We start from the raw sequence: 23,784 nt of genomic DNA, 5'->3' as shown, positions 1-23,784 counted from the left end.
GTCCATGAACAATAAATACCCTTAATGATTGCATTCTAATCCACTCCTAATCCCTCGAAGAACAACTAAAATTGATGATAGCACACATTGCAACATAACCAGTATATGAAACTTGACAACTTTAATAATGGTAATTAATCTCGATTCTATCATCAGATCGTTGGTTGAAACATTGATTTACATTAATAGCTATAAGAAATTTATTATGATGGTAAGAATATTAGGGATAATTTAGGCATTTTATGTTTTTATATCATTTTTCTTATATATAAATTGCTTCCGGTTTTTTTTTCCGGAATCGAACCGGACCGAACCGTGCGCCAAATGCAGCCAATTCGAACCTTCGAGAGACGAACGAGATCAACAGTTACATCGTCCATCGGGCATCATCTCGGCCTCCGCATTGGTGCCGCAAGGTTTCCCTGATCGATGACGACCCTGACGCCGTCTACGGCAGCCGCATCGGTCGCGCTCTTCGCCCTGTTGGTCCGTAATGGGGAGCAGCAGCACGCTGCGATACCGCAGGACTTCCCTACGCCGCCGCTCACCGCCATCCGGAACCTCGTCGATGCCTTCCTCCTGCCCTCTCCTCATCCCGCGGCTTCGGGTCCCACCAATTCGAGGTTCTTTCCCCTTTGTGGTCTCTTAATGTGGACTGTTGGTTGCTTTTATGGTGGTGTATGTAGGAAACTGATGATGAGGTGAACGGTGTCGGCGCCGTCGGACTCGCTTATATTCTTTTCCGCGGTTATCTACTGTGTTTGTTGGATTACTTTCGGCGCAATGTTGGTGGTAATGGAGAGGAAGGTTCGGCGACGTGGTGCTTGCGTTGATACTGCTTAAAACAGAGCAGGTATACACTCGATATGCTTCCTCATGCACGCATAGAAGTAGTCACAGAAATCTTCTTCACCAAATAATTGATGTTCCCTTCATTTCCTAATAAATGGTTTTGTTGCTTTCCATCGAGGTTTACTTTCTCCAAGCCTTTTGGAACTCCAATTTTGAGTTATATTCAACTCTCAATTTTGAGTTCACTTTGGTGGTTCATTTCCAATGAAACAAATTGGTCCGCAATGTCAACAGGTTTTGAATGATTACTTGTCATTTACTCTATGCACTAAAGCTTTGCTTTTCTAAGATTGGATAGTTTGAAGATAGAAATAAGTTTTTCTTATTTATTCACATGAATATGGATTTAGATATAGAAAACATACAAAATTGTGAATGCTTTTTCGAAAACTTGTTGAAATTATTATGAGGAGCAATCAACTTGATTTTAACCATAAAGCCTCTTTTTGTTTTCTAGCCGATATGTATATATTATTTATGTATATAAATTATAAATTGTTATTCAGGCTCGTGTAATAAAACAGAACTGAGGAGAAATATACGAGGGAGTAAAAATAAATATTGCTTTAGAATTAGAGGTTAATGAAGCAAGAGAAAACAGCTTGGAATGTTACCTGCAGGCTGAGAATTTTCTTTTTCTGTAGTTCTGCAATGCATTGACACTTGGAGGAATATGTACTGTCCAAATACAAAAATAAAAAAGATAATTGGAAATGGAGATCCCTTGTTATTTGGGCTCAGGTTTTGTTGAGAATGTGTATCCACCACTGTATTCAAAAGAATTGCTGCTGCTAACATCCTTTCTAGAATGAGAATCGTAAGGATGTTTAGGAACGCCTTTTGCATATCCAAAATCTGTGGCAGATGAAGATGCTGAATTTGAGTTTGTACTTAGACCATCAGCATTCAACATTATCTCGATTTCCTTCACAACATCACTCATTGATGGACGATCTCCAGCTGACTCTTCTAAACACCTCAAGGCCAACTCTGCAAACTTCCTGAAAGCTATGAGATAAGCTGCGTTTTGGATTGCATGATCCATCAACTCTTTTAAACCATAGAATTCTTCATCATCTGCATTTATCGCCATCTTCACCTCACGGACAATGTACTTTCCTTTCTCAAGTGGTTGTTTAGCAGTTATCAGTTCTAACATAACCACTCCAAAGCTATAAACATCACTTTTGTCACTCAACTGTTGTGTCAAGTAGTATTCTGGATCAAGATAACCCTGTAATGATAAGCATTAAGTTATTAAAGAATCAAACTAGGTCCAGTGCCAATATATTTTGGGAGAGTATATGGAGGTCCAGTGTATGTCTCAATTTAATCAATTGCTTATCTATGAACAGGTAAATTTTATCACTAGCAATAATGGTTTAAAAACACATGAAAAAGAACATTCTGTTGCTGATAGAAGGAAGTAATTTTTGCTGATAAATGAAATAACAACTGCTAACCATTGTTCCTTTTACTTGAGTAGAAATATGCCCCTTCTCGTTGTCTGATACTAGCTTTGAGAGACCAAAATCTGCAACCTTTGCATTTAACTTTTCATCCAGTAGGATGTTACTTGTCTTAACATCCCTGTGGATGATTGGAGGATCAGCAAGCTCATGAAGATAAGCCAATCCTCTTGCTGAACCCAGTGCGATTCGAAGTCTCCTCCTCCAGTCAAGTAGTATCCCACTCTTTCCTGAAGTTGACATTGAAGAAAAAGTTATGACAAAGAGTATTAACTCACTTTTAGGGGTACAGCTGAACATACCAGAGAGGCCTTCTCTTAATGTTCCATTTGGAATGAATTCATATACCAACATCTGCTCCCCTTCGTCAAAGCAGAAGCCCACTAGAGCCACCAGGTTTTTGTGATGAACCCTGGATAGCAACTCAATTTCAGTCTTGAATTCATGCCCACCTTGCATTGATCCTTGCTGTGCCCTCTTGATTGCAACTACTTGCCCTCCTGGAAGCATTCCCTTGTAGACCTGAGGAGGTCGGTAGAAACATCACTTGTCTAAGTTTATAATTGTATGGTTGACATAGGAAAACCAATATGTTACCTTTCCATACCCTCCAGACCCAATTTCATTAGACACTGAAAAGTTATTGGTACATCTTCTAAGTTCATCGTACGAAAACCATCTTGCTCCCTTCAATTGTGGTGCATCAACAATTTCATCACCACTGTGTGCCCACGATGCTGAAATTCACAAAACGTACTTGTAAATGGTAAATGTTTCCATGTATTTTTTTCAGTACAGAATGAAATTCTTCTTACTTTTTTTGGTTTAACAATTTGTTTTCCTTATACACATGGCTTAGAGTTGTGTTCCTAGTCCTTTATTAAACTGAGATGCGATATGACACCCTCGGCGACACACCTTGTATCTACAGATTTTTTTTTATAGATTTTATTATGACAAGTTTAAGGTACACTTACCAAATGGTTTGCTTAGTTTTATGGCCCTTTGAGCCTGTTTCCTTTGTCTCAAGGCATAGATTGTTATGAGAAGAAGTCCAATAACCAGAAGTGCACAACCAACTGCTATTCCAATGATCAAGCCAATAGCTATTGGCGATTTTCCTTCAACGCCTAGATAATTTATTGAGTCAGCATAAGAAATGATCTTAAGTTGTATTTGTACATAAAGGATGGAGAAGTCACCTGGGAAAGGATATTGGAATGCTTTGAAATAGTAAGGTCCGAAAATTTCAGGCGGCTTATATGTTTGATTGCTCAATTTGAATCCAATCTGTAGAATTTCAGACCTGTTGAAGTACATTCCGCTGGATGGGAAAATTTTAACTTGTACCTGCAGGTAAGAGTCATTGTTGAAAAAGGGGTTTTGAAGAAACACTGATCCAGGAGGAAGGTCAAGTTTTTTCCACAGGCTGCTCTCCAATGATTGGAACAGTGTGCTGTTTGTCACATCTCGGAATAGAGGTGCTCTGAAAAACATCACTCCCTCATATGGGTAGACGCATTTGCAATTTTGTGGGTTGAGACTCTGATCTGGGGGACACAAGTTCGCTGCACATTCGGCAAGACTGGTTGAATAAGAAGGAATTGCTGGCTCTTGTCGAAGACTGCAAAATTTTGTATTGGAGAGCTGATTGCATATAGGATTTCCTACGAGACTGCAGTCAACAACGGATTCGGGAAATGTTGGATAAACAGATGCATTCAATGAAATTGCAGTCTGATTAAAATGTCAAATCGCATCCAGAATTCTTACATGAGAGTTCTATCGTAACTGCTGTCAAGTGCAACTCTTGTAAGCTTATTGTTTTTGAAATTTACGATCTGTAATTGCTGGCTGATGCTATTGCCCATGTCAAGGGTTCCGTTAAATTCATTGTAATCAAGGATCCTGAAAAATGTTGACGACAATAGTCAAATTAGACCAAGGATTTCTTTGTTTTTATATGGATTCCCTCTTTTGCCAGTTCATGATTTGTTACGACGCTTACACTTGCTGCAGTTGAGTGAAGCTGAACAGCTCTTTCGGTACCTCTCCATAAAGTCCTCCAGATTCTATCACTCTGGGCGACAACCGTCAAGAAAACTTGGTGAAATTACAAGCTTATGAACTAAATCACTTGGTTCATAGTGACAATGGGTATTCATTGTACTCACAGAGCTCTCAGATGTTGCAGTTCCGAGAACCAGGCTGGGGTTTCTGATGCGTCGAATGTGTTGTTGCTCAAATCCCTGAAGGCCATGCCAATTTATTGCTACTCGTAGGTAATAAGAGAAAAAGTAGATTGCACGAAAGCACTTGCAAAAGTTGGATGAGCTCTTACACATAGTTGAGGCTATTCATCCCAGTCAGATTTGGCATCATACCTGTCAACCTGTTATTTGCTAGGTTTCTGAAGAAATGCAAGCAGAAAGTAAGTGCGACTTATCATATTACGACGGCAGAATGTGGATGAGTTATCTTACAGTTCCTTGACGTGGGTAAGATTGTTAATGTTGGAAGGGACCGGACCGCTTAGATCATTCCTGTCCAATCGACTGTCAAAAGAAGAACTTAGTTACCGATGAAGAGCAGAGGAAAGTTTACGTCTGTTCGGAGGACACTTACAGAAACTGAATTTTCTGAACGAGGCCTATGGAATCCGGAATTTTTCCGGTGAAGTTGTTGCCGTCGAAAAGCCTGCGCGTAGAACAATCGGGAGTCAGGATACTGAAGCTAGCAGAAGCGAAATGAAGATGGATAACATCAGCTTACACATGTAACAGTGTCATGTCAGAACTGAAGAGTTTTTCTGGGATGGCACCTGATAATTGGTTCTTGTTGAAGTGGCTGTTAAGCACAGAGAGCAAAAGAAAACAAAATGATCCACGGGAAAGCAAGCATGAATGGGAGCATCGTCTTTGAATTCATTTGATCTGCAGTACTGACTAATTGTGATTCTGGTTTCTCTTTCTGCGGTTGAAGAATGACTTACAAATGCTGCGTGCGGACGAGCTGGTCCAAGCCTGGTGATGTTTCGGTGGAGATCGGAAGAGGCCCCGTCAACTGATTGTCTGCGATATCGAACCAGTTCAGATTGGAAAGCTTGCCCAGGGAAGCTGGGATGCTACCGGTGAACTGGTTCGAGTTCAAAGCCCTGGGAACAAAGGAAGAGATCCAAGTATCAGCGGAGAAAATTCAGCTCCTCCTTGAATGCGTCATCTTATTGAGCTTTGAGGACTCAGGTTTTGTGATCATTCGAATTAATTCCTCACAAGTAAGAGAGGTTTCCTAGCGATCCTAGTTCGTCTGGGATGTTCCCGTTGAAGCTGCATCCCACCAAGATCCTGTCACGGATCAAAACCATTACATGTTGAACGTCTGAGAATGGTACGAAGCAAATGAATTCTTGTCGTGACAGGGCTTCTTACAGAATGGTCAGTTCCATCAGGTTCCCAATATTTGGAGTGAGCGTTCCGCCAAGCATCGTGTTGTAGGACAGATCCCTGCAAGTGCTTGTCGTCAGTTCATGCTTTCTAGATCATAGTTTATGGAGCATGCTTTCTAGATCGGGCAGCGGTGGCCTCCACCGGATGGTGAATATTTTGTGGCACATCTAGCGAACAAAGGACAGCACAGTACAGATGCGGTTTGCCGATTCAAACTATGGTTTCGGTGGATGCTTGGTCAAAGGAGTTGAGCCATGGATCGCTATGAACTTTCACTGGTTTTCCACTGGCAAAAGAAGTACTGCTTGAGCTTGCAAGTGTAACTTACAAGATCTTCAATTCACTGAGCTGCCCGATGTCGTCTCCTAGTGTACCTTTGATACCCATGGTTGACAGCGTCCTGATACGCGCAGAAGTCGAGCAGAGAATCAAGGAAACAGGAAAGAAAATTCAGAAGAGAGGTTCTTTATGCTTATTTTTTATGGTTTCCTGAAACATGCGGGAATGCAGAGAACACTAGTAAGGAAGACGAAAGCTCACAGGCTTGTCACTCGGGAATTGCTGCACTGGACTCCTTCCCATGGTGTTCCGCAAGGATCGTCCGTCTTCCCCCAGCTTGGAGGTGTGTTCTGCCACTGCGTCATCAGCGAAAGTAGAGCAGCAACTGCAGGGGGGGCGGAAGAACAGCTTCTTATAAGTCGAAGTTGTTAGTAGAAACAAAGACATCTGCTGAGCTTACAAGAGATCTCTGATCAATTTCAAGAGTTAAGTTTCTGGTCCTTGCTGAATCATTCACTGAATCTTCCATTAAAACTCGACACTCTCAGGGTATCACCGAGAGTTAAGCGGATGTTCATCGAGCGAGAATGGAACTCTCACTTTTCTGCTTTCAGTTTTCCAAACCACTAAATCAAGAAGAGAGAAACAGAAGGAATTGATACCATCTTGGGCATCTGTGCTTCCCGAACTGGTTTGAAGACTCGCCAGGAACACGAACAGGAGGAAGACGAGAGTCCCCATCTCAGTGCGCGGCCTAGAGAAGCGATGAAGCTCTCCACCCGCTGCAGGGCACGCTGGTCGAGTATTAGAAGCAGCTGTGCTGTGCTACACGTGATGAATCGTAAGGTGAAGATGCTTTTTCCCAAAGAACTGTGCCGTGCATCGACTTCAAAGTCGGTCAATCTTGGATTACCACACCAAGTTCTGGTTTTGTTTGGATCTTGGAAGACTCTCGCTGGGGTCGAAGGCAAAAGGATGTCGGCACCATGATTGATGTCAACAAGCAAAAGATTCCGTTGACTCCACAGAGCATCCAACGCAAGCTTTAAGGTGGCATCGGCTTCGGCTGCAACTGTTGCTAGTTGGAAGGTTGGTTGTGTGGGTTGTGGACCCTCTCCATGCCATGCCTTCCCTTCCACTCTCTTTCGCACTCGATCGAAGACCCCCCCACCGAACTTTCCGAGCTCAACTTGATACAAGCCTGTGCACCGTACGTGACACAACAAGCTGAAGATGGTTTCATGCGATGTAGTTGAAGCCATTTATTGCGTGTAGGTGGGGAGGGCAAAGATCTCACGGACCAGTGGGGAGGGTAAAGATGTGGTTTAGATGCATACACCATCATGAAATGCTGCCGATGCTGGCTCGGATACGACCATGGTGCGAAAAGCACTGGTCTCCAGGACAGGGAAGACAGGTCAAACACGGCTTCCACCCAGGCCGATCGATAGAGCTTTTGTGTGTGGTCGGGCACAGGTGATGCTGTCGTTGGATTATGTGAGCAGGGACGATGCCCAGGGAGGGATAAATCATCCTTTTCTCTTCATAAAGATCCATCCTGGATGACTACGAGTGCTCATACCGATGATAGATAATGATTGATCTAATCCGAAACAAATGATATCATACATTCAAGAGTGGGAAGACATGGATGGTGATAATATGATAGACTGCTTTGACAAGTCTACTCGTGGAAGATTATACGCGCATTGGGCCTCAAGCAATCGACGAGAGCCGAAAGGAAAGGAAATAACAACGACAACATTGTCAGTCTCGATCTGATGAAGAAGTTGCAAGGAATGCTGGTCCTGCAGAGAGGGATTGGGATTCCATGGATGGCCCACAGAAATCGCGAGGAGGATTGAGAGCCTGAGACTTGGAGAAGGAATGCAATGCCGGGATGAGATTGCCATGCATTAAGTAGATGAAGGTATAATATCAAGATAAGTAGTCTCGACAAGTCCTTAAATGTGGTGGTTCGGGAATTGAGTTCGGGAGGATAACAATCTCTTTCAGCAAAATGACATTAAAAAAAATAAAAGAAATTTTATTTAGATGAATAATATATATTTTCCTCTATTTCTAATGATTTTGGACAGATTTATTATTTATATATATTCTTCTTTTTTTTAAAATACTAGTTTTGCTCTCATTTATATTTTGAATAGGTTTGGGTTCGTAAACCGATTCGGATCAATAAACTGGTTCAGAATTTCCTAAACCCTCCTCGGCCTCCGTCGCCTCCTCTTTTACTCCTATCTCTATCTATTCGGAATGATCATATTCTAATCAACACAAATAGGGGAAGATAGGCTATTTCCAAAGTTTACAAGGCGTAAAATGATAATAATAATAATGATAATGATAATAGTAATAATTAGACCAAAGCCATTGCAACTTATGCAGTTTATATCTTCTTGTAGTTAGCACTGAAAACTACAGGTTTGCAGTGTAAGGATGAACATTTTCCATCTCAGATATGAGTGAGTGAGTGGATCAAATTGACCCAAGACTGATTAGGGTGAAGAATAAGTCAAGCCTGACTTGGACTGAAACCTAACCTCCCTAATAGATATGGAGGAAGTCAACTAATGAGACCACAAGAGTCTCATCAAAGATAATGTTGGAGGGGGATCCACACATGGTGACATCACCATTAGGGAGGGTTGAAGTTGTAAATGTTAAATTTCTTTGTGAAAATATTTTTTTGAGCTATTTTCTAAACATGGAGTCCTTTTGGGGCAAAAATTATGAAAGAAAATTGTCTGGAGACCAAAAATTGTCTGGTCAAGTTTTGACTTTATCATGCTGCAAAATTATGAAAGAAAATTTGTGTGTTGTCTTCTTTGTTTCAAACCTACAACTGTGTGTCTTCGTGCTAAAAACATTAAACATATGGATGTCACTCCAACAGTATCATATCCTACTGGGAAAGTGAAGAACTCATGAACAATATCATAGATGACAATATGTTGATTCGTTCATCTTTGTGCAGAACTCATGAAGAACCAGAGAGGCTTCGGGTGCAGATTATGGAGCTTCTCGACTGCTGCAGTTGGAAGAGTTCGATTCTTCAGTCATTAATTATTCTTCTTTTTCCAAGATTGAAGTGCAAAACTTGTCACAAGCATTCTTCTTTCCCATTCTTTGAGGTACTTCAGATGTTCTTCTTTCCATCTCTCTCGCTCGCTCGTGAGGATTACATAGCTTGGTTTAGACATGTTCATCTTTGTTCTTCTTTCGACTGCATCAGGTTTCTAAAGTCAAAATGGACATCAACAACCGTCAATTTGTTCGCACTATGAAGGGGACTGCCATGAACTCTGCTTTTTGGGCGGTCTCATCAAAGTCAATAGCACATCAAAGACTTTGTTATATGTTTACACCATGAAGTAATTTGCCACTGCACACGATAGCCATGACATGAGGAATTGGTTTTCATATCATCTTTTCAAGGGAAGACTTCTTGTTCTTGACATATTAGTATGCATCAGTTTTGTTCTGTGATTTCTAAACCAACAGTTATCGAGTATTGTCGGGTGGTTTTAGGAGCTAAGATCATCTCTGTGATCTTTGGAGATTGAATTCTCACCAGGCCATCAAATACCCATATAAATAAATACATAGTGATAGAAAAATATAAAGCAAAAACAAAATGAAAAAAAGCACAAGTACTTTGTTCATAGATCAGGCAATTAATAACATATGCACTATGTAAGTAAGAGCATCAGATTCATAACTTTATTGAAATGTTGATGCATCAGAGTATGTGTATTGCATGTAATAAGAGGAGGTATACATACTGTAATTAGATGAGATGAGACAATTAGTATCAATGGTGCAAAGAAAGACAGAGGAAGACCTAAAGAGATTTTACTAGATATTATAGATAAAGATATGTATGCTCCTGTTGTAACAATTCTCCTAGATAAAGCTCAGAGAAACAATCACATAAGGATTTTACATTGTGGGGAATATGATAAAGAGTAATTTTATTAGAACGAACAACATAAGTTGCTAAATACTGATAAAGAGTAACATCCTTGAAAATTGTTGCATGGAATACCAGTAAGCATGCCGATATGGAGTATATATAAAAAATTCCATCAACCGGCATGAAGGCTCCAAAAGAAAACAGTTACATTTGGCGCAATCTCTTACTTCAATTACAAAAGTGTTTTCTACATTGAAATGGAGATGAATGCAAGAGTCTCTCTCATAAAATTACCATATACAAAGCTAAAACAGGACAAAATGGATGTCCTAGCACTATATGAGTTGTATAAACACAGGCTAATGACCAAGTCATTGTTTTGACTGAACAGTGAGCATAGTTAGATCTGAACACGATGGATTTAGGATGAAGTGAATAGTAGAAGGATTAAGTGCATATGAGTCGATTCTTAAGAGCAATCATCCAGTTAGACCTCGAACTGGTAGACGGCACAAGTACCAACTATTTGTTTCTATTCATTGTGAGAGCAAATACTTATCACTGCCATAGACACCACTGTTCACTTCGCTGCTGATGGGCATTTCATCATATGGTAGCTCAGATGCACCCCTTGCATTCCCAAAATAGGTGGCAGATGAAGATGCTGAAATTGAATTTGTCTCCAGTCTGTTGTCTTTTAATAAAATCTCAATTTCTTTCACGATATCATTCATTGTTGGACGATCTTCGGATGTATCTTCAAGACATTGCAAAGCCAATTCTACGAACCTCTGGAAACCGATTAGGGATCCAACATTCAGAATTGCTGGATCAATTATGTCTCTTAGACCGTAGTACTCTTTGTCGCTCTTATCCATTGCCATCTTCACCTCACGAACAATATATTTGCCTTTCTCTATTGGCAGCCTAGCAGTTATCAGCTCTAACATCACAACACCAAAACTATAAACATCACTTTTTGTAGTCAATTGTTGTGTCATGAAATACTCGGGATCAAGATAACCCTGCAAAGATCAACAGGAAGGATAAATGTACAAATGCAACTCCCTTTCATTATTTGACAAGCAAAATAGTGTTGTGCAACACTGAATGTTCAATAAAAAGAATCAAATGATATATTATTCCACAAACATATTAACTAGGAGATTTATGATCATGAATCCTGTCCTAGACAAAAGCCTTACCAGTGTTCCCTTGACGTTTGTAGAAACATGGCCATGATCGCTGTCCAGAATTAATGTTGAGAGACCAAAATCTGCCACTTTAGCACTCAAATTGTCATCCAAAAGTATATTGGTTGACTTTACATCCCTGTGAATTATTGGAGGTTTAGCAAGCTCGTGAAGATAAGCTAAACCTCTAGCCGAATCTAAAGCTATGTTGAGTCTCTGTTTCCAGTCCAATTTTATATGACTCCTCCCTGCAGTTAACAGTTGATTATTACTAATGTCATAGATGTGATAATCATCATGATAAATAAGAACTCCATCAAACGTGTTTGAAGATTATACCAGACAAGTTCTTGGTTAAAGTTCCATTAGAAATGTACTCATATACTAGCGTGCGTTCCCCCTTTTCAAAGCAAAATCCTACAAGTTCTACAAGGTTCTTGTGATGCACCCTAGACAACATCTCGATCTCTGTTTTGAACTCAAGTCCTCCTTGCATCGAACCCTTCTGCGATCTCTTGATAGCAACCATCTGTCCATCAGAAAGCATGCCTTTGTAGACCTGCAGAGATATAAAGCACTTAAACTACAATCTCACAAATTTCATTATAAAGATATTATAATAAGATTTCTTGCCTTCCCATAGCCCCCTGATCCGATCTCATTATCTACTGAGAAACCATCAGTGAATTTCCTTAGTTCATCCAAAGAAAAACATCTTGCTAGTTTTAGATGTGGAGCATCTCCGGCATCTTCACCAGTTGATCCCCATGATGCTAAATATGGAGAATAGGAATCATCAGAAAGCCTTAAAATTTCCAGGGGCTTAGACATAATTTATAAGCATCCAAATTAGCAATACAAATTAATATAATTTCCTTCTATACACATGATTATTGTGCCTAGCACTGAACTCATGCAGATGTCACTTGTACTTTCCAACATGCAGTGGAATTATTCATCATCTCAAAAAAAAAAAAAAAAAAAACTGGACATGATAATGTTCTTTTGGGGTCACATTACCAAAAGGATTGTTTAGGTCGATAGCTGTTTTAGCTTGCTTTTTCTGTCGTAAAGCATAGATTCCCAGCCCTGCGATGATGAACACGGCAGCAGCACAACCAACTGCTGTTCCAATGATCCAGGCTGGAGACACTGTGGGTCATTTAACAGCACCAAATAGACATGTATTGATTAGCTTTTGATAGGAAGTAAAAAGAGCTGAGTTCTTATTCTAAGAATATATACCATTGTGTTGGAAAGTATATGTATCAGGCTTGAATACGCATGGTCCATAGATAGATGGGAGGTCAAGATTTTGGGTACTCAAGTCAAACCACTGCAGTGTCTGATTCCTGGTGAAGTATTTTGCACTTTGAGGGCAAATCTTCAACTCTACTACCAGATAAGCATTAACATCGAAGAAATGATTTCGAAGAGAGTGGTGAACTGGAAACGTGTGAAGCAAAGTTGAAATTTTTTTCTCCAATTGTGATGTATCGATACTTTGGTCACTAAAGGAAGGTGCTCTGCAGATAATTGGTCCTTCATACGGGTGCGAACAACTGACTTCAGGGGAATAAGATTGTGAGTCTTGTTCCTGACCGCAAAATTCCGTTTTCTGCAGATAACGATTACTGCAAACTGGATTTCCAACAAGTCTGCATTAGGTATGAAGAGATTTATTAGTTAGACAAGGCCTTGAGGAAAGAAGATACCCTTTTGTCTTCCTCATATTTAGACTGGGACATACAGATGCGCTTACATTATAGTTTTGTTGTAGTTGGAAGAGAGTGTAACAGAGATAAAATTATTATTTTGAAAATTCACCATCTTCAGTTGCTGACTGATGTTGCTGCCCATGTTGAGAGTGCCATTGAATGCATTGTCGTTAAGCCTCCTGTAAATTGATTACAGCAAAAGAGATAGTTCCAGTAAGTTATGCAGGCAGTGAGCTTCTTAAACATTTTATGAATCATGAAAAGTCTTACACTTCTTGCAAGTAAGGTAAGCTAAATAGTGTTTGTGGCACTTCCCCATGAAGCTTCCCAGACTCTATAATTCTGATGGCACCAAGTGATTCTTCGCTTAAACTGCTAGCTCATGAAAATATGTAATAGTCAATGCTTCAGAAGTTAGTGAACTTACAAAGTTGTGAGATTTTGTACATCTGATAGCCATGCTGGAGCTTCTGATGGATCAAATAAGTTGTTGCTTAAATTCCTGAGGATAACATCATGCAAGTACGATGTTTAGTTTTACTAAAAAGTGACAGCATCGAAATTCCTGCATAGTCAATAAAGTAGATATTCTTACAGATAATTGAGGGCGGTCATCCCAGTCAGATTTGGCATCAATCCGGTCAGCTTGTTGTTACCTAAGTTTCTATAAGCAATGGAAATGAAGAATTTGTGAATCTAACATAAAAGAATTTGTCACCATAGTATTAATTTATTAAATGCATTGAAGTGCCAATTACTGCTATATTTATCGACCACTTACAGAACATTGAGACTTGTAAGGTTGTTGATACTAGAAGGAATAGATTCGTTCAGAGAATTTGCATCTAGACGACTGACAAAATGCAAGCAAATCATATTGGTGAGATGTAAATAATTAATAAATATTTTACTAATGGATGGAGCACAGATAAATAGGGTATCTGGTCAATGATCACTCACAGGACTTGAAGTGACTGGGCAAGACCTATTGACTCTGGAATTTCCCCAGAAAAGTTGTTATGGTCAAGAAGCCTGAAGAGAAACAATTGTTAGGAGAGAAATGTAGCGGCAACAGGCGGGAGCAAATTGTGGAAATGTTGCTGCTTACATATGTATAACTTTCATGTTGGATCTGAAAAGATCACTTGGAATTGGGCCTGATAACTGGTTTAGGTTCAAATGGCTGTCAAGCAAAGTGGACAAATCAATATTCATATTCAGATCCACTGCAGACTGCAGTGATCTGTTTATCAATATGGAAAATCCAAGAACCAGAGAGGCTTACAAATGCAGATTGTTCACAAGCTGGTCCAATCCTGAAGCCCCATTTGATGAAGTCGGGATAATACCAGTCAACTTATTCTCCGCCAGATCCAGCCATTCAAGATTGGAGAGCCTACCCAGAGATCCTGGTATTGTACCATTGAACTGGTTCGAGTTCAAAGACCTAGAACAGATGTTAAAGAGAACAATTAACTTCATTTTATATTTGGAAGATCAAGAACACAAAAATAGAAAGATTACAAAGATCACAATCCTTACAAGATCTTGAGATTAAGCAGATTGCCCACTTCAACTGGGATACTACCGCTGAAGCTGCAACCAATCAGTCTCCTATAAATAATGCAAACACAATCAAGGTTATGCTGATTGCATGGTCCACTCAATATTAGAAGGGATATGAATGAGATTAGCAGAAAGTATCCTACAGTACTTACAAGGTTTGAAGCTGTTTCAAGTTCCCAATGCTTCGTGGGAGTGGACCTCCCAGATTTTTGTTGGATGAAAGATCCCTGCATATATAGATGTCAAAATCATATCACACATAAACAGTTGAATTGCCCCATGACTGGATATGGCTTGCGTAAACAAATCTTATTTGTGTCGAAGTTCTAAAACATAAATCAAGATTGAATAATTCTGTGAGTAGTATATGTCAACAAGCTTAATTTAGAGACTAGAGGAAATCAAACAGCATTAGCATTTTTATCCTCCACGGATGGGAACTACCGCCAAACATATAACAGAATTACAATTCGACGTGTGACACTTACAAGAGTGTCAGCTCGGTAAGGTTCTGTATATCACCACTCAATCTGCCCTCAATATTCATGCTGAATAGCTTCCTGGAAATCAGGAATTGGTCAACATCAAGGCCACAAATGAAGTAGTAGTTCAGGGAATATATAAAACAAATGTAAAGGAAATTGAGAACTCACAGCTCCTTCACCCTCGAATATGTGCAGTTGACTCCATCCCACTGATCACAGGGGTCATCTGAACGCCTCCAGCTCGGAGGTGTGTTCTTCCATTGATTAGACAGAGCTTTGAGAGCAGAAACTGTCCATTTAACGCAGTCATAAGTCACCCAAAATAATACAAGCTCCACATAATTCCTAACTTGGAAATTTTCCCGTAGTTTATCCTTCTAATCCGTATGCTATTAATGACTTAAAACATGTTGATGAGAAAACGGATGGAAAAAGCTACAACTTCAGCCGGATCTATAAATATATATATATATATATATCCTTGAAAGAAGCATGAAGAAAAAGAAAAAGAAACAAGTGATTTGCTGATTGCTATCCACATAATTTTACTCGTATTATCAGCGAAAGCAGAAAAGAAACATGATTTAATTTAGTTGTTTCAGTTCACAGCTTCAAAGAAAGAAGAGAGAATTACCATCTTGTGAGTCTGTGCGGCTGAAACCATGTCGAACACAAACAAAGCACATCAGCAACAGAAGAAGCCCTCCTTTCATCGGCTTGCCTGTCATAAGATGAAGTACCATTACGGCTCTTGGCTTCCGGAGAGACGACAATCAGAGGAGTTGATCAGGATCTCATACCTTCTTAGAGAGCTAGTTGTGTACAGTGATGCTGATCTTTGCCTTTGTTCCGACTTGTTTGGGATGCGAGAAGACAAGAAAGATTATTGCAAGGATTAAAAGTTTATGCAGCATCGGATGCCAGGATTTATTGGCCATCATCATCAACCTACCCTACGGGGACCAAGTTTTTGTCAGGCGGAGAAGTTCCACGGGATTAACAGGTCTGTTCAACCGGGGAAAGCCGTTGCTGGGTCAACGCGATTCACATCATTGGACTCGGCATCAAGCGAGTTCCGTTCCACATTACACAAACATCATAGGCATGCCCAACTCATCTATCGCAAGCGGCCCCACCAGTGGGTCCGCGATCCCCACAGCAGCTCGATCACGATCCAACTCCTCCTGCCGCGGCCACATCCCTGAATCCAGAGATCACCAGCACGTTAAACTTCCCAGAGGAAGAAGACAGAAAGCAAGAAGAAGATCGAACTCCCCTTTCGAACGCCAAGAAACATGCGTCGTGCGGAGATTTGGACGCATCACCTGGTCATCATTAAATGACAGACAGCAGCAGTCAGGAAGGTGCTGCCGACGCAGTTGACCTGCAACTAAATACAGAAGAAAAGTAAACCACGAGCTCTGATCTGGAGTTGAATTGACTTGTTATATCCTTCTGGATATCTGGAGAAGCCAATTGCAAGCTTCAATCTGGCGAAACATCAGCCAATGGAAACGTAAAGCGAGATCATGAGTTCCTTCAGGAATCAAAATATGTCTGTCAAATCAAAAAATGTCATAAAAGCGGAAAAAAAAAAAAAAGGAAACTAATGTCCATGCTCAGTAATAATTAAACATTACCCTGGCAAGCAAAAAATATGGTAGCTTTTACAAACTGGTATCAGTAAGGCTGGCTCATATGTATGCGCAGCAACCCAGAACATCATACAAAATAGTAAGAGCACCATATGCAAGAATTACTCCTCTCTCCATCAACAGCAGCAGTGCACAGATCAGCCATTGTAAAATGTATCAGAAACCAAAAGCATAGACCATGCACATTATATGATCGCTGCACATAGAAACCAGGGTGCTTACTCTACCACCGGTTTGAAGGTTTAGCATTCATAAAACAAAAGAAAATTTTCCTAAGGAGATATATCAAGTTCATAATTGGGCAAGTTCATAGTCCCGTTACCAAGGGTTTACAAGAAGCAGATAAAAGGAAATACACTGAGACGGAGAAATCTATTTGGAGAGTCAGTAATTACATTATACAGCCTAGTGCATCGAGCAATTAGCTATATTTCATAGACAGACATACTGTACAAGACAATTTAACTAGAACTATCAAATTAACCCTTCCATCATGCCTAAGCATATCATACAGTACAGATCTCTAGTCATTGTTATCTACATTGCATGCCATCAGTCACATGTCCATGCCGACCAAGTAGTCTTCCTCTTCCTCTTCCTCCTCTTTCACCATCTCATCACCTAGGAAGACCTCTGCAGCAAGGTTGCTGCACATAACATGGAATTTAAGTCATTTGATGGTACTGCAGAAATGACAGATATATAGCTAGGATTTTCAACCAATGGACTTATTTTGATAATTTGATAATAGCATAGAGGAACATTGGTACAATATAACAGAAATTATGCCTCACTCTATGCAAAGAACACGAGGACCCACCTAAAACAACAGCATCTGAAGCTGACGACACGCTTCAGCTTCTTATTATAGAAAAAGAAGTTGAACGACCATCTGCACCACACTAAATGCATGTTAACAGTGCTAAAATACATGACTAGTTGAGTATCGTTAAGAGAATATATTACATGGCTCCTTTTTCCAAAGACGGGTCGCCATCAAAGTCTGGGTTGTAGCTGTAGATTTCACAATCCTTTAGTTTCACAACCTGTATAGAGAGAACATATTAACACTTGACCATAATCATCAACATCAAACCTCCCGATGACTGAACGACTAACCTCATCTATGGCATTTGTCATGCTATCCATGAAGGAACTTTCCCCATTCACAATAGTCCATTCCTGACACCAAAATATTTCATACAGACAGATAGCGAACAAAGTTACCTTTGAAATCACAATCAAATTTGACTTCTAGATCAAAATTAATTTAAGTTCAAAAAAAAACAAGCTGTGGAAGAAAGAAAAAAAAAACTTTCAATCTAAGGAATTATTTTATCATTCCAGAATCATGTACAGGTTCACCATACATAACCAAAGCCTGAGAATCAAGGTAACAACGAAATCATCCTATGCTAGACCTCCTCCAGAACCAGAAAAGACTGAGAATAGGCAACAGTATTACATGATTACATCACAAGGTCACAGATGCAATAATTTCGGTCAAACAAAACATGAAGATTAAGTGTTCAAAAAGCAAAACAATTACCTAAGAAGTTGAGTTCATATATCCTCAATGAATTCATATATCTTCAATTTCAAACTATATGAAGGTATAAGAATGACAGTGATATCTCTGCCACGTTTCAAGAGCATTTGAAGCATGGTTATCAAAATGGGCAAAGACCATATATTAAAATTCCCGTCACTTGCTGGCTAGACAATCCCATTCTCGACACTCTAGACAGACAAGTGATGCAAAATTATCAAGTTACACTATGTAAGAAAAACATTTAAATAATGCCACCGCTGTCACTCTAAGTAGACATATGATGCAAATTACCAGGTTATATCAATATGAAAGATATAGATGTAGTTACACAACAGGCGACATGAGATTCAGAGCATCCATTAGCAAGTGCTAACAAAAATTTAATGGTAAACAATAATTATCAGTTCCACTTGACAAAACAAGAGCTTAGGAACAGGAACATACTCTAGCAGCTTCAAACAAGTAGGTCTCAAATATTTGCTTGAAACTATCCCATTCTTCCTCTCTGAAATAGAGATGGGATCGGACAGCACTGCTAGATTGACAAACATTAATAATAGAATGTTACATAAATCTAAACATGTCTCACCATCCCATAAGGCATTAAGGGAAAGTGAGATCAAAGAACTTCATACGAGCAACAAGCATAAAGGTAACCACAATTTTAGAGGGAAATGGAGAGACTTGAACTCTCAGCTCACAGAGCAACGGTTTCCACCGTTTGTCGGACCACTTGACAACACTCCCAATTCTGGAGAGAAAAGATATTAAGCGGGGTGTCATGTCGCTTCCTCATTGGACAAGCTGACAATGACATTACCCAAGATCCTTTCTTCCATTTTTTATGATAACTTTAATAAATGGTATGCAAAGAAGCATAAATACCTGAAATCATAATCTGGATACATGTGGCTTAGTGTAAGAACAAGATAGATCAGTGTCTTTCGACTGCATTATCAGAAAACCATAATAAGATTGCCAAAACTTTGTATGCTAACTTCCTAAAATCTGTAAATATGTTTTGCTACCTTGATCTACTAGTCAAATACTGCATAGGCGACGCTGAGTCACTATCAGAAGATTGTTCGAGATAATCAAGAATCTGAACCAAGACACCAGGTTAAGACACTTCAATGTCATGAACGGAAAAGCATCAGCCAGTAAATATGATAATCTTATCATCCGGTTGGAAGAAAGATATTTAAACAACCTTCGTAATAAATAATGTGATATTATTTTTAACACAAAAAACATGCAAAAGAATAGAAAATGTTGAAGAAAAAGAAATGTTGTTTCCAACCAACACAAATAAAAAAGAAAAAATAAATGCTCGCTTATGCAGATGCTGTCCATAACCACACTGTATTACCCTTACCCAGTGAAAATTTGCACTGTAGTCACATATGCCTAAAAATGTGGTCCAAATATATAATGCATGTGCTCATGTGTGACTGGTTTAGTGGTCTGAACCTAATATAAAGCTAACCTGCTGTAGAGGTCTTAAGACTGTTATTGAGTTGCCTACGTCCATGTTTAAGATATTTCCAAAAGTTGGACAATAGCACCTGATATAGTTATATGCGGAGACCAGGCAATGACCCAACCGATCCTTGGGTCACTAGTTGAACCAATGGGTTAACCAGTTGGGCTACATGCTTGATTAACGATATTATATATATATATATATATATATATATAATTTAAAGATTAAAAAATAAAAAAAAATTGAAAATTAAAATAAGAAGAAGAAGAAAATATAAGTTCAAAAGAAGAATAAGATCATAACGAAGATAGTGGATTCCATAAATGCCAAAAAAAATTTATGATGCTTCATATTCCTAAACAACAATGTTGTAAAGTGATGTGGGATACTCAAGTTAAAAACTTGTGAAGTACAAAGAACTCTCCTTGTCTCACTCAAAGGGTCGGAGATAGATAAGATTTCACAATATATATTAGTACAAGTTATTGTGGTGCTTCTGGTATGAGATTGATTCAGTACAATGTAAAGGATGATACGGAAAAATTGACAATACAATGTTTTCGACACAAGATCTAATCTAGAAGAATTGAATCATTTAGCATGTCATCATCAATCTCTTAAAAAACTTGACTCCTACATTGGAATGTATCATGTCATCATCAATCCTTAATAGTTAATTGAAAGAACTTCTCAACAAAGATTACCTCTTGTTCTAAGCTGAAAGAGAGTTTTCTATCTGTCCCAGTTTGCTTGCCTGAATGACACAGGGAAAGAGACGTCGAACTTTATTTTCTCCAAACAATATCAACAGTCAATCAAGTAAATCACATATTAAACTTACATGAAAAGGCTTCAAGATTTCCTTTTATAGTGCTCTCTCCAAGGCTCAGATGATTAAGGAAAAGATTTATGCTGAACAAAAACAATATCTATTAAGCATCAAAATTTATAAGAAAAAAAATATAGTAAGTCTTTTATGTAGTATCATTATATGCAGTTGCCAATATTTCTAAGTAATTCCATCGAAATTCAGGAAGCACCTGTCCAAAGGAGTATATTCCAAAAATTTCATCTTGGCAACACTTTTAAAGCACACAGAACCAGGAGGCCCGATGTCTTTGTCACTGAAGCAAAATGCTCTTTGTCCTGAAAGGAAGAAAATGGAAAGGTCACTAACACTATGATGGTTAGGAACTACAGCATCTGACAAAATCCTTTAGAAAGAGTAGAAAAGACGTTTCCTGTTCAACATGCATGGAGCTTATTAATTATTTTGACTGCACACGAAGCTTCCAAGAACCCAGGTTATGACATATACGAAAGAAACAAAGAAAGATAACTATGGCACGTTTGATGTCTCGCATATGCCACAAGAACCACTGAGCAAGAAGTAAAATAACCAAGTATTCTCCAAGAAATTCTGTTAAAATTGATAAAAATAAATATTCCTATACGTTTCAATAAAGTATAAAAGTCTAATCACATACCAAAAATCAATACAATCAAGGAAAATGTTATGCAAAAGCTTTAGAGGTGCAAAGTTCCTGAGAAAGAAAAACAATATGAAGAGATAAAAATAATGAATTCGCAGAAAACTTTCTTCTGTCTTGAAATCTTGTGGCGATCCATTCAGCTTAAGATTGTCTGCATCTAAAATTTGTAACTATTTGATAATAGTAGTTCTTTTGGTTAAGGAAAAACTTACCATGGACGACGAAGAATGACGACTAAACTAAACACGTCGTGTTTCAAATTGAACAGAAAAAGCAGCAGTATAGCACGAAAAATATGCACCACATTTGCGGCGAAACTTTCCCGCAGAAAATGAGATAAGATCGACTGCTTTATTGATGATCCAACAGGGAAACCCCATTCCCTCCAAAGAAAAATAAAGAACAACACTGACATAACCTTCGACAACAACAAGTTCAAAGAGTCATCGCATCACGAAACATAAAACAAAGAAACCCTAACTCGGACCTTTTTTTCCAGGTTCGACAAAATTAGACCAAACGAATAGGAATTGAGACCCTCGATCGAGGAAAGGAGCTGCAAGAAAAGAGATCGAGGCACGCGTACCTACCGACAATCGCAGACGAGATGCCTTTTGTGGGCAGGAGATCGACGACCTTCACAAAAGGATATCGAACACACCCAACAACCCTCTCTAATACTGGTGTGGGCACGAGATGGTGATTCGAAGAGGGCGGCGTCGGCCGTGAAACTTGTAAACGGGATTCACGGTAGAAGTCCATATTAAATCCAGCACAGAAGCGGGGCTCACGTTAAGTGACCAAACAATGATTAGCTAAAATTGTTCCCTGCAATAAATAAAACAGCAACAATTTCCTCCCTCGTTCGCTTCTGTGGTCAAGAATCGGTGACACCTGGACGGTGTTGCTCGACTGTTAAGTCAGGCTAAGAAGCGTATCTTATGAGCTCATCTAGAAATCATTCGAGAGGACCCACATTCTCTGACCAATAAATGTTCGCTCTCAAGCTGTTTGCTGCCATGAAGATGACAGCAATGGAGTATATGAATTGAGGACGGCATTATGCTTCGCATATATCAGAAACCCAAAAAATTGCCTCATATTTCCCCAATAAATAAAAAAATTCGTTATCTTCTTATTATAATCCACCATAATAATACATAATTTATTCATCAAAATATTACGAGCATAATTTATTCCCAACTATTATTCCATCTTCTCTTTCTATTCACATTATCACTGTTGGGAGTTTTCCTTTTAAAAAAAAAACCTATATTTTAGGTTTTTTTTTTATGATACATCCTCTTTTATTTTTTTTAAAATAATACTTCTAATTTAAAAAATAAAATATCCCTTGAAAATTTTCTTGTTAAAATTTTTCATCCATTTTTTATCAGTTTTCAACTATAGAGTATTTTCATTGAGTTTGTTTATAGTATTTTTTAAATAACATTTATTTTATCTTATTGATATATTAAAAATGTTATAAATATAATTTAAAAATAGTATAAACAGCATCATATCGTATCTCTTTGATTATCTTATAAATCATTATAATATTATATTTTTTAAGCTTAATTGAAGTTAGGTTTCTATTTAGATCATTTATAAAATATTTAAATAAGTTTTAAAGTCTTTTTATTGTGATGACTAAAATAATATAACAAACCAAAAATATTGTAATACATAATAGATCAAAAATATCATGATAAGTGTTGGTGAACAAATGTGTCGTGATTGATGAGTCAGCACGGCCTGGTCCACAGGTCGGTGTCGGGAGTCTTCTATTGGTTGAACTGGATGCCGAGGTCGGTCGGGCCCTCGCGATGGGGTATTGATCAGCGTTTCTCGGTCCAGGTGCTGGTTGATGGCTCGTCGTAGAGACGTCGGTCGACGACTTCCAAGGTTGGGGCGCTCGCAAGTCGAGGGTAGTTGCTTTTCTACAAAAATGACATTCGTTGGGTGGCCGCTTTTCTTGACTTTGGCCCTTTCGACGAGCAAGTCAGTGGTGGGTTGAATTATTTTTTTTCCCCTGAGTTAGATGCCGAACATAAGTCTTTATACTACTGTACCGGGGTCGATCGTATGCGAGTTGGCGTGATGGTACACAGGTTGGTGTGATGGTCGTACCCAATAGTGTCAACCTGTCCTGAGCTTCCGGGACGATCATATCAAACAGTGCCTCGATACGAAGTCTGACTTGGTGTGTGGTGATGCTCCCCTTGCTGATTCTCGGGTTGGCATGTGGGGGTACTCCCCCTGCTGATTCTCGAGTTAGCATGATGGACGTATCAAACAATGCCTTAGTACGGATTTTGACTTGGCGTATCTTGGACCCAAAATATACCTTATCAATGACCAAACAAAATTTTGAAGAATAAGTTAGATGTAGTCAAGATTTAAGATACTATTAAAAAAAAAGATAAAGTGGGAAATATGAGAAATGGAATAATTTTTAGGAAATATCCCATCATTGTTCATCTCTATTGAATACAGTAAAACTATTCTCTTTGTATTTAAAATTACTATTACAGTTGAACACAAATTTTATTTTCTATAATTTTTGTTCTTCAATTCTCTTTTTTTTTTATCCCCCTCCTTTTGACATGTGTGAGGTGAGCCACATAAACAAGGGAGAGCAAGTAAAAAAAAAAAATCA

General features: G+C 38.9%; 3 protein-coding genes and 1 long non-coding RNA gene across 6 annotated transcripts; 1 reads left to right on the top strand and 3 right to left on the bottom strand.

Moving 5' to 3' along the window:
• The first annotated feature begins 3 nt into the window (after positions 1-3).
• On the top strand, positions 4-4,283 carry LOC135633742 (uncharacterized). The gene is made up of 2 exons (XR_010495109.1): positions 4-853; positions 3,678-4,283. It is a non-coding gene; the product is annotated as an uncharacterized LOC135633742 (long non-coding RNA).
• Positions 1,455-7,942, bottom strand: LOC135633741 (leucine-rich repeat receptor protein kinase HPCA1-like). Its single transcript, XM_065143603.1, has 19 exons — positions 6,709-7,942; positions 6,308-6,431; positions 6,096-6,167; positions 5,750-5,824; positions 5,594-5,665; positions 5,314-5,475; positions 5,094-5,168; positions 4,947-5,018; positions 4,805-4,876; positions 4,663-4,731; positions 4,496-4,570; positions 4,330-4,401; positions 4,095-4,229; positions 3,524-3,996; positions 3,299-3,451; positions 2,919-3,058; positions 2,624-2,843; positions 2,316-2,551; positions 1,455-2,086 (listed from the first exon to the last, which is right to left on the bottom strand). The coding sequence occupies exons 1-19, from the start codon at positions 6,785-6,787 to the stop codon at positions 1,580-1,582; spliced, it is 2,883 nt and encodes a 960-aa protein (XP_064999675.1). The 5' UTR covers positions 6,788-7,942; the 3' UTR covers positions 1,455-1,579.
• Positions 7,943-10,278: 2,336 nt separating this feature from the next.
• Positions 10,279-16,006, bottom strand: LOC135633606 (leucine-rich repeat receptor protein kinase HPCA1-like). Its single transcript, XM_065143274.1, has 21 exons — positions 15,895-16,006; positions 15,743-15,795; positions 15,577-15,663; positions 15,111-15,231; positions 14,946-15,017; positions 14,610-14,684; positions 14,434-14,505; positions 14,177-14,338; positions 14,000-14,074; positions 13,852-13,923; positions 13,673-13,744; positions 13,487-13,555; positions 13,319-13,393; positions 13,162-13,233; positions 12,936-13,070; positions 12,419-12,831; positions 12,194-12,325; positions 11,807-11,946; positions 11,513-11,732; positions 11,186-11,421; positions 10,279-11,005 (listed from the first exon to the last, which is right to left on the bottom strand). The coding sequence occupies exons 3-21, from the start codon at positions 15,653-15,655 to the stop codon at positions 10,517-10,519; spliced, it is 2,781 nt and encodes a 926-aa protein (XP_064999346.1). The 5' UTR covers positions 15,656-15,663; positions 15,743-15,795; positions 15,895-16,006; the 3' UTR covers positions 10,279-10,516.
• Positions 16,007-16,940: 934 nt separating this feature from the next.
• LOC135633607 (uncharacterized) lies at positions 16,941-21,898 on the bottom strand. Of its 3 annotated transcripts, none has more exons than XM_065143275.1 (11): positions 21,716-21,898; positions 20,673-20,778; positions 20,474-20,544; positions 20,337-20,386; positions 19,178-19,251; positions 19,035-19,097; positions 18,594-18,684; positions 17,717-17,779; positions 17,564-17,643; positions 17,418-17,489; positions 16,941-17,244 (listed from the first exon to the last, which is right to left on the bottom strand). In XM_065143275.1, exons 1-11 carry the CDS (start codon positions 21,885-21,887, stop codon positions 17,154-17,156), a joined length of 933 nt encoding a protein of 310 aa, XP_064999347.1. In that variant the 5' UTR covers positions 21,888-21,898; the 3' UTR covers positions 16,941-17,153. The 3 variants fall into 3 exon arrangements, with proteins under 3 accessions (XP_064999347.1, XP_064999348.1, XP_064999349.1); XM_065143276.1 differs by having other exon boundaries at positions 18,594-18,681; positions 21,716-21,893; XM_065143277.1 differs by having other exon boundaries at positions 18,594-18,681; positions 21,712-21,850.
• Positions 21,899-23,784: the final 1,886 nt, after the last annotated feature.

The sequence above is a fragment of the Musa acuminata genome, chromosome BXJ3-3 (assembly GCF_036884655.1).
Source record: "Musa acuminata AAA Group cultivar baxijiao chromosome BXJ3-3, Cavendish_Baxijiao_AAA, whole genome shotgun sequence".
NCBI lineage: Eukaryota > Viridiplantae > Streptophyta > Magnoliopsida > Zingiberales > Musaceae > Musa > Musa acuminata.
This window is presented reverse-complemented; position numbering and strand designations above follow the sequence as displayed.

Bases quoted from the DNA above. Each gene is read 5' to 3' on its own strand.
- LOC135633741 (XM_065143603.1), bottom strand. From the start codon at position 6,787: ATGGGGACTCTCGTCTTCCTCCTGTTCGTGTTCCTGGCGAGTCTTCAA. The intron at 5,666-5,749 runs GTAAGAAGCCCT...GATCCGTGACAG, and splicing joins CTGATGGAACTGACCATTCT to GATCTTGGTGGGATGCAGCT. The intron at 2,087-2,315 runs GTTAGCAGTTGT...TTATCATTACAG, and splicing joins CTCAAGTAAAAGGAACAATG to GGTTATCTTGATCCAGAATA.
- LOC135633606 (XM_065143274.1), bottom strand. From the start codon at position 15,655: ATGAAAGGAGGGCTTCTTCTGTTGCTGATGTGCTTTGTTTGTGTTCGA. The intron at 14,685-14,945 runs GTAAGTGTCACA...CTATATATGCAG, and splicing joins CTTACCGAGCTGACACTCTT to GGATCTTTCATCCAACAAAA. The intron at 13,556-13,672 runs GTAAGTGGTCGA...CATTGCTTATAG, and splicing joins CTTACAAGTCTCAATGTTCT to AAACTTAGGTAACAACAAGC.
- LOC135633607 (XM_065143275.1), bottom strand. From the start codon at position 21,887: ATGGACTTCTACCGTGAATCCCGTTTACAAGTTTCACGGCCGACGCCG. The intron at 19,252-20,336 runs GTAATCTTTGTT...GTCTTGGTTCAG, and splicing joins CTTTCAGCTTAGAACAAGAG to ATTCTTGATTATCTCGAACA. The intron at 17,490-17,563 runs GTAATATATTCT...AGTGTGGTGCAG, and splicing joins TCTTTGGAAAAAGGAGCCAT to ATGGTCGTTCAACTTCTTTT.